General features: G+C 44.9%; 1 protein-coding gene across 1 annotated transcript; it reads right to left on the bottom strand.

Annotated features, from left to right (window-relative positions):
- Nucleotides 1-8,410: 8,410 nt before the first annotated feature.
- LOC129625236 (elafin-like) lies at nt 8,411-9,988 on the bottom strand. The gene is made up of 3 exons (XM_055543349.1): nt 9,907-9,988; nt 8,763-9,050; nt 8,411-8,526 (listed from the first exon to the last, which is right to left on the bottom strand). Exons 1-3 carry the CDS (start codon nt 9,986-9,988, stop codon nt 8,411-8,413), a joined length of 486 nt encoding a protein of 161 aa, XP_055399324.1.
- Nucleotides 9,989-10,201: the final 213 nt, after the last annotated feature.

Here is a 10,201-nt window from a genome sequence, read left to right as displayed (position 1 = left end):
TAGGCATTTGATTTACAACCCCTGCAGGAAGGCAGTCTGGGAGCACCTGAAATGCATGTAGATGGAGACTCTGCACAGTACCTGCCATACCGCAGCTCCCTCCTATACTTACACTTCCTATTAGAAAATATTCACCTCTCAGAAGGCAAAGTGCCCACCTTGAGTGGGAGCTGAAGTGAGTGGGTCTGAGAATAAGCAAGGCAGGACACAAGAGCTGGGAGATATGAATAAAATAAATAGAGAAGAATACAGGGTATTTATGAGAGCGGTCATTACCTTGCAGTGCTGGAGTAATGTCATATAGTGGCCAGGGCTGATGGTGGGAGCCCTCCTCTTTAGTACCTAAGAAAGAGAAGTCCACCTATGTATTAGGAAAACTGCAGTGGAGGAGGGAGCCCTTGAGCTAAATTAAGAAACCTATTACTTCCAACCCTTCCCACTCAGATAAGATTCTCCTTTCAAAAGATAGTCCCTGACTCTGATTTTAAAATCAGAAAAAAAATTGGAAATCATATAAGCTGTATAAAGAGACTCCTTTTTAAAAAAAACAGAAATGTGAAGCAAACCTTGAAAGTATTTGAAAGAGGAGTTTTAAAATCCCCAGTAAAATGTCACCACAAAGCTGAGAAAAAATTATAATCTAAAATAGATTTTTAAAACTAGTGAAGCAAGATAAAGGTATGAGGAGAAGTGAAAGTTGCTCAGCCGTGTCTGACTCCGCTACCTCATGGATTGTAGCCCACCAGGCTTCTCTGTCCATGGAATTCTACAGGCAAAATTACTGGAGTAGGTAGCCGTTCCCTTCTCCAGAACCCAGGTCTCCCACACTAAAGGCAGATTTTTTACTATCTGAGGCACCAGGGAAGCCCAGAGGTATGAGGAACCATCATAAGACAGAAATATAGAAACCCAAAGAAGAGATAGCAAACTAACAGGAAGATGTGAAATAGAATCTGATGGAGAGAAGAGAAATTGAAGAAAAGGAGAAAAATATTTCATAAATAAGGACTAAGTAATGTGAGGAAGAAAAAGTAAAACATTTAAAAAAACATATAGCATAAAAATAAAAATAACAAAAGAAGTAGCTTAAAAACACAGAGTCTTAAATATTAAAAAGTCAGTGAAGATCATCAGACACAAAAATCAAGTCCTACCAGGAAGAAAACCAAGTCAACAAAACAGAAGAATTATTTAAAACAATAATTGAGGAAAATATTTCTGAAATAAAAGATTTGAGTCTACAATTAAAAGCTCACCTTATAGTAAACACAAGATGAATGCAAGTAAATATTGTGGTCTTTCAAGATAAAAATAGAAGCCTTCAGGAGGCCAACACTCCCCCTCCAGCTAAAAAAGAAACAAAACCTTAAGAAATCAGGTTGTAAGATAGCAATACTCAATGCCAGAAAATAGTGAAGCAAAACTTAGATACTCTATGGAAGAAAATATGCACTGAGGATTTTTGTACAACTAATTTGTCCTTGACCTAAATATATTTCTAAATGTGCAAGAACTCAAGAAATATTGTTTCTGATAACTTTCCTGGGGAGTTTCCAAGAGACAAGATATTATTATTGAGTACTGAACATCTTCATTGTGGAATTAAGTCTGATGAAGGAGTAATAAATAGTATGTAAATGTGACCTATTGTGGTAATGTACAAATACCAAAACTTCCGTCAGAGAGGAGGATGAGGGAGAGAGGTAGCTCAGAGTAAGTCCACTGACTGCTTTATATATAATAGCTTCAAATCAAAGGATATTTAAAACACATAAGGTTCAACAAAATTAAAAACTTGTGCATCAAAGGATCCTAGCAAGATAGTAAGAAGATCCTGCTGAGAAGAAGAAACAAACCAGGTCTCTGATAAGGGCTTATGACCCAGACTATACAAAGATCTCTCACAACTCCACATTAAAAAGATGAACAAGCGAATTTAAACATGGGCAAAGAACTTAGACATTTCTCTGAAGATACACAAGTGGCCGGTGAGCACCAGGAAAAGATGCTCAACATCACTAGTCATTGCTGCTGCTAAGTCACTTCAGTTGTATCTGACTCTAGCGACCCCATGGACTACAGCCTTCCAGGCTCCTCGGTCCATGGGATTTTCCAGCAAGAGTACTGGAGTGGGGTGCCGTTGCCTTCTCCGTCATTAGTCATTGTGAATTGTGAAGTTGCTCAGTCGTGTCCAACTCATTGCAACTCAACGGACTATAGCCTGCCAGGCTCCCCCATCCATGGGATTTTCCAGGCAAGAATACTGGAGTGGTTTGTCATTTCCTTCTCCAGTTAGTCATTAGGCAGATGCAAATCAAAATCACAAGATACCACTTCATACCCAATAGTGTGACTATAAGAAAAAAAAATTAATGGAAAATGACAAGCATCGACCAGGAGGTGAAGAAATTGGAACCCTTGTACATTGCTGGGGAGAAGGTAAAATGGTGCAAACTCTGTGGAAAACAGCCTGACAGTTCCTCCGAAAGGTCAGCATAGAATTACCAGATGACTCAGCAATTCCACTCCCAGATGTATATGTAAAAGAACTGAAAACAGGAAGTTCTGGTCCAGGACTGACACAGGAGGCTCCTCAACTCACCTCCACCCCTACAGCTACAACACAAACCATTGAAAGAAACTCAGTAATGAGCTGAGCCAGAGCTACATATTGGGCAAGCGAGAGAAGACTCACATTGCAGAGGGTCTTGGCACACCCTCAAGCCACGAAGGACAAGGAAGGTGGCTGGACAATTACAAGGGTTCGAGACACAACCAAGAGCTTGGGAGGGTGGCACGACGAGGCTCCTCTCCTATATGTGGTCACGTGGTCAACACTGGAAGACGTTGCTATTGTATCTAATGCCCAGCAGCCAGTACAGACTGTGGAGAAAAATGAAGTCTCCATACTGGGTCTTGCACATTTTCCCCACACCTGCAGGCAGCTCCCTACTGGGCACACCCACTTTCACTGCAGGCTCCAACCCAGACCAGCAACCCTCAGCTCTGCTAGCCCTGCCATCTCACCTCATTATGTCCCAGGAATATCAGAAAATGTTGCTGCAACCGTTTACTGCGAGGTCCCTGCTCTTTGAGCATCTCTGCTGTTGGAGTCTAAGATTCAGCTCCACTGGCAGGCACTCCATCTGCCTGGTTGGCATAGTAACCTCCGTCCTGTGGTCTCTTTTGAGAAATAAATGATAAGGCAAAACACCCTGAGTCTCTGATATGTTAGAATAATTTAGTGGCATGAGCAGTGTCCTCTCAGTTCAGTTCAGTTCAGTTCAGTTGCTCAGTCACATCCGACTCTTTGCGACCCCATGGACTGCAGCATGCCAGGTTTCCCTGTCCATCACCAACTCCCAGAGTTTACCCAAACTCATGTCCATTGAGTCGGTGATGCCATCCAACCATCTCATCCTCTGTCATCCCCTTCTCCTCCTGCCCTCAATCTTTCCCAGAATCAGGGTCTTTCCAAATGAGTCAGTTCTCTGCATCAGGTGGCCAAAGTATTGGCATTTCAGCTTCAACATCAGTCCTTCCGATGAACACTCAGGACTGATTTCCTTTAGGATGAACTGGTTGGATCTCCTTGCAGTCCAAGGGACTCTCAAGAGTCTTCTCCAACATCACCGTTCAAAAGCATCAATTCTTCAGTGCTCAGCTTTCTTTACGGTCCGACTCTCACAACCATACATGACTAGATGGACCTTTGTTGGCAAAGTAATGTCTCTGCTTTTTAATATGCTCTCTAGGTTGGTCATAACTTTCCTTCCAAGGAGTAAGCGTCTTTTAATTTTATGGCTGCAGTCACCATCTGCAGTGATTTTGGAGCCCCCAAAAATGAAGTCAGCCACTGTTTCCACTGTTTCCCCATCTATTTGCCATGAAGTGATGGGACCAGATGCCATGATCTTCATTTTCTGAATATTGAGCTTTAAGCCAACATTTTCACTCTCCTCTTTCACTTTCATCAAGGGGCTCTTTAGTTCTTGTTCACTTTGTGCCATAGGGGTGGTGTAATCTGCATATCTGAGGTTATTGATATTACTACCGGCAATCTTGATTCCAGCTTGTGCTTCATTCAGCCCAGTGCTTCTCATGATGGACTCTGCATAGAAGATAAATAAGCAGGGTGACAATATACAGCCTTGACGTACTCCTTTTCCTATTCGGAACAAGTCTATTGTTACATGTCCAGTTCTAACTGTTGCTTCCTGACCTGCATACACATTTCTCAAGAGGCAGGTCAGGTGGTCTGGTATTCCCATCTCTTGAAGAATTTTCCACAGTTTATTGTGATCCCACAGTCAAAGGCTTTGTCATAGTCAATAAAGCAGAAATAGATGTTTTTCTGGAACTCTCTTGCTTTTTTGATGATCCAGCGGATGTTGGCAATTTGATCTCTGGTTCCTCTGCCTTTTCTAAAACCAGCTTGAACTCCTGGAAGTTCACAGTTCATGTATTGCTGAAACCTGGCTTGGAAAATTTTGAGCATTACTTTACTAGCATGTGAGATGAGTGCAATTGTGCAGTAGTTTGAGCATTCTTTGGCATTGCCTTTCATTGGGATTGGAATGAAAACTGACCTTTTCCAGTCCTGTGGCCACTGCTGAGTTTTCCAAATTTGCTGGCATATTGAGTGCAGCACTTTCACAGCATCATCTTTCAGGATTTGGAATAGCTCAACTGGAATTCCATCACCTCCACTAGCTTTCTTCGTAGTGATGCTTTCTAAGGCCCATTTAACTTCACATTCCAGGATATCTGGCTCTAGATGAGTGATCACACCATCGTGATTATCTGGGTCCTGAAGATCTTTTTGTACAGTTCTTCTGTGTATTCTTGCCACCTCTTCTTAATATCTTCTGCTTCTGTTAGGCCCATACCATTTCTGTCCTTTATCAAGCCCATCTTTGCATGAAATGTTCCCTTGGTATCTCTAATTTTCTTGAAGAGATCTCTAGTCTTTCCCATTCTGTTGTTTTCCTCTATTTCTTTGCCTTGATCTCTGAGGAAGGCGTTCTTATCTCTTCTTGCTACTCTTTGGAACTCTGCATTCAGATGCTTTTATCTTTCCTTTTCTCCTTTGCTTTTCACTTCTCTTCTTTTCACAGCTATTTGAAAGGCCTCCCCAGACAAGCATTTTGCTTTTTTGCATTTCTTTTCCATGTGGATGGTCTTGATCCCTGTCTCCTGTACAATGTCACGAACCTCATTCCATAGTTCATCAGGCACTCTATCTATCAGATCTAGGCCCTGAAATCTATTTCTCACTCCCACTGTATAATCATAAGGGATTTGATTTAGGTCATACCTGAATGGTCTAGTGGTTTTCCCTACTTTCTTCAATGTAAGTCTGAATTTGGCAATAAGGAGTTCATGATCTGAGCCACAGTCAGCTCCTGGTCTTGTTTTTCTTGACTGTACAGAGCTTCTCCATCTTTGGCTGCAAAGAATATAATCAATTTGATTTTGGTGTTGACCATCTGGTGATATCCATGTGTAGAGTCTTCTCTTGTGTTGATGGAAGACGGTGTTTGCTATGACCAGTGCAATTTCTTGGCAAAACTCTATTAGTCTTTGCCCTGCTTCATTCCGTATTCCAAGGCCAAATTTGCCTGTTACTCCAGGTGTTTCTTGACTTCCTACTTTTGCATGCCAGTCCCCTATAATGAAAAGGACATCTTTTTGGGGTGTTAGTTCTAAAAGGTCTTGTAGGTCTTCATAGAACCGTTCAGCTTCAGCTTCTTCAGTGTTACTGACTGGGGCATAGACTTGGATTACTGTGATATTGAATGGTTTGCCTTGGAAATGAACAGAGATCATTCTGTTGCTTTTGAGATTGCATCCAAGTACTGCATTTTGGACTCTTCTGTTGACCATGATGGCTACTCCATTTCTTCTGAGGGATTCCTGTCCACAGTAGTAGATGTAATGGTCATCTGAGTTAAATTCACCCATTCCAGTCTATTTTAGTTCGCTGATTCCTAGAGTGTCAACATTCACTCTTGCCATCTCTTGTTTGACCACTTCCAATTTGCCTTGATTCATGGACCTGACATTCCAGGTTCCTATGCAATATTGCTCTTTACAGCATCGGACCTTGCTTCTATCACCAGTCACAGCCACAGCTGGGTATTGTTTTTCTTTGGCTCCATCCCTTCATTCTTTCTGGAGTTATTGCTCCACTGATCTCCAGTAGCATATTGGGCACCTACTGACCTGGAGAGTTCCTCTTTCAGTATCCTATCATTTTGCCTTTTCATACAGTTCATGGGGCTCTTAAGGCAAGAATACTGAAGTGGTTTGCCATTCCCTTCTCCAGTGGACCACATTCTGTCAGATCTTTCCACCATAACCCGCCCAATGGAGTACTATTCAGCCATAAAAAAGAATGAAATAATGCCATCTCTAGCAACATGGGTGAACCTCGAGATTATCACACTAAGTGAAGAGAGTCAGAAAGAGAAAGACAAATACTGTATGATATCACTTATAGGTGGAATCTAAAATGTGACAAAAATGACCTTCTCTGTGAAACAGAAACAGACTCACAGACATAGAGAACAGACTCAGGGTTACCAGGGGGTGGGGGCGGGGAGGGAAGGATTGGGGGTTTGGGATTAGTAGGTGCAAACTATAATATATAGAATGAATAAACAACAAGGCCCTCCTGTATAGCACAGGGCACTATATGCAGTATCCTGTGATAAATCGTAATGGAAAAGCATATGAAAAAGAGTCTGTGTGGATATGGATAACTGAATCTCTTTGCTGCACAAAAGAAATGAACACAACATTGTAAATCAGTTATACTTCAATAAAAAATTTTGAAAAACTAGGACTTCTCATTATTTACTAGCTCTGTGTCTTTGGGTGATCAATGATGCTTTCAACTTCAATCTTTTTTTTTGGCTGTGCCGTGTGCCTTGCAGGACCTCAGTTCCCTGATCGAGGATCAAAGCCACACCCTCTGCACTGGAAGCGCAGAGTCTGACCCATTGGATTGCCAGGGAAGTCCCATGGTTTCAATCTTTTAACAAAATTAAAGAGGTGTATATACCCATCTGAGGGAGTTCTAATGAGAAATAAGACAATACTTATGACATGTTTAGTGCAGGATCTGGAAGAGACAAAACACTAAGACAGAAACCATTCTTACCACCAGTGGTGTATTATATGTTTCTCAGGCCAGAAGTTTAGGCGCTGCTCTTGTTTGTGCTCCAAGATGCCTGGTCCAGTCCATCCCCTGGAGAATCAGAGGGGAACCCTGGCTCCTGGGGGGGTGTCTAAGGGACACTGGGCTCTCTGTTCTCTCACACCCAACAAAGCCTCTGCTCCCCACCTCCCCTCTAGCAGAGCCCAACATACACACACAAAGAAGAGATGCTTCAGAACCAGAATATCAGGGCTGAACTGACATTCATTACTATACTTCCAGAATAATTTCACCCAACTCCCCTCAAACTGAATAGACAAAACTGAGGCTCAGAGAGAGAAAGAGATTTATCTGCAGTCATCTAGCAAGGTGGGAGGAGCCTAGAGCTAGAACTCAGGTCTCCTGACTCCCAAGTGGGGTGCCCACTGCACTCAAGGATCCACCCACTTCTTCCTGGAGAACTCCATTGCACAAGGGCAGTGGGGCAGCTGAGCCAACAGCAAAGCCACGAGGCCATCCAATGTTACTCAACATACACCCTCCTGCTGTCTTCACTCCTCCAGTCTACTCTACCCCAACTTCTATGTCCCCAGAGAACTTTATTCAACAATGACATGGAAGGATAGATGTGTCTTGCCTCCTCACTCACATCTTGAAATAGAAAGCTGGGAGAGGATATTGCTTTACCCAAAGGAATTACGTGTTACTGGAGGTCACCTCAGGCGTGAACAGGTGAAATGCTTCGTGAGCAGGGATTTGCTGGCATCTGTCTTTCTGTCTTCTTGGAGGATACAGATTCATGGGAAACATTAGAGGAAGGGAAGGAGGGAGTCAGAGGTTTAGCCAGGAGGGTTGGTTGGTCACACTGGCAGGGTTGATCATAGCCAGGTCAGAAGTGGAGGTCAATGGGAAGGTTTGGAGTTTTATTTCCCTGGTCTGAGGCTAGAGGTCAGAGGCCAAATGTCTAGGTTTCCATTTAATGGTGAAATGGAGGCTGTGGTTCTTGGGTTGATTTTTGGATTTCTGCAAGGAACCCTAGGAATAGGCCTCTTGTTCCTACCCCTGCTCTCCTTCACACCTCAGAACATCTGCCATGGGTCCTGCTCCACTCTCCACTGGGGACAGGAAGTCCCAAACCCACACCCATCTCCCCAGAGCTCTCGGGGGCCCAGAGGTCACAGGAGCCAGAAACAAATGGAGTTGAAAGCAGTCTTTTATTGGAAAGTTCATGAGGGAGGCAGTCCATGCTCAAGCTTGGGCCTCCCGGATGAGAGGAAGAAGGGGCAGTGTGGGAGAGGGTCGTGCTACAGGCACCGGGGCCTGCATCGCCGGGGACTTCACAGGTGCACAAGCACAGACTCTACCTGGTAGAAGAAAAGAGAATCAGAAACGTGAGTCAGCAGGTGAAAGACTCAGGCAGTGGGAGGCAGGGCCAAGTCCACATGCCATTCTTCTCAGGACCCTAGTAGTACCCCTGAGACCTCTCAGTCTCTCCATCACCTCCCGTGTCCTCTCCCCACTAGCCTAGAATTGCCCTCCGCCAGTCAGCCTCTCTGCCCCTTCACAGGGCTCCTTTCCCTCCACCCATTTCTCACCTCACCGGGGTTCATACAGGTCTTCCCACAAAAGCCTTCACAGCACTTCTTGGCCCCTGGGCACTGAGCATCTCTCAGACACCGGTTAGGGGGGTTCATCAGTAAGCACTGGAACCGAACCCTGGGGCAGGAGCCACGCTTGAATGGAAGTCTGGCTCGGTCTTGTGCTACAACTAGATCTTGTCCTTTGACTGGGTCTTGACCTTTCACTGGATCTTGTTCTTTGTCAGGAGATTGAACATTGACTGGACCCTTTCCGTTCAATACAACATTTCCTTGACCTTTTGGACTACCTGTTGAAAGAAATATCCCCACATTTAGACCAATGTGTCTGCTTCAACTATCTAGTCTTTCCTCCAGGTCCAGCCACTGCTCACTGCGGTGTCCCTTAAGCTGAGGGACAGTGAGATAGAGAAGGCTCACCAGGGCCAGCTGGGGTCTGCACTCTCGGATGGCTGTTCCCTGGGCTTTGGGGAAAAGCGCCATAGGACCAGGTTTCCTTTGGGTGTCCATTTCTTCCCCTCACCCTCCATTCTGGGTCCTGGGGCCCTCATGAGGATATGCCAGGGAGGAGTGACTTTCAGGAGATGAGGACACATTTTCATCTTTGAGGAAACTTGGAGGAAGGACAAGGAGCTTTGAGACACATGCCAGGAGACCTGAGCTGCATCCTGGCTCTGGAGATTGCCCTGACAATTCCTCACCCTGCTCTAGGTCTCAGTGTCCAGCTTTGGAAAACAGAGGTCTTCAGACTCCATGATTTCTGAGGCCCTGTTAGTTCTTAACCTCCTCTTACACGACTGATGTGCTTTGATGGGACAGGCAGGCAGGGAAGAGACCCCCACACCCAGGGCCCAGATTCCTGGTGCTCCTTACTTCATTGCATGTTCTGTCCAAGTATCAGTGCTTGAGACCAAGGTCATGTTCCAACACTGCTTCCACAAACAGCCCTGATTTCTCAGTCCTGGGGTGGACTGCACATGGAGTCTAGTGGGCAATTTCCTACTTCTCTGGATACACTCAAAACCTTCTGTCCAGGTGGAAGAGTGGGCTCCAGCTCTGCATGCTGCCCCTTGTCAAGACCCAGGCTGCCCCCAACATCTTCTCCTCAACCCAAGCCAGCCCCAGCCAGGCCACTCGTCCACTCACCTGTTACGACAGCTGCCTGTGCCACCAGAGTCCCAAGGACGAGAAGGACCACCACCTGGACCAAGAAGCTTGTAGTCTTCATGTTGTCAGGAGGCATATAGCTGAGAGCTGAAGCCAAGCCTAGTTTTATGCAGCTCCAGCTTGGCCTGGTGCCAAGGGTGGGTCTGTGGTTTCACGAGGGATAAGACTTACTTTTTCTTAGTTCTGCCAGGAAATATCCACCCCTATCCTGAGGGGGACCTTGGGCCCTCCCCCAGGGATTACCCACAGGGAGAAACGGCGATTGTTACATCAT

This window comes from Bubalus kerabau, chromosome 13 (assembly GCF_029407905.1).
Source record: "Bubalus kerabau isolate K-KA32 ecotype Philippines breed swamp buffalo chromosome 13, PCC_UOA_SB_1v2, whole genome shotgun sequence".
In the NCBI taxonomy this organism is placed as follows: domain Eukaryota; kingdom Metazoa; phylum Chordata; class Mammalia; order Artiodactyla; family Bovidae; genus Bubalus; species Bubalus kerabau.
Note: the sequence above shows the minus strand (reverse complement) of the source record. Positions and strands in the feature narration are given on the sequence as shown.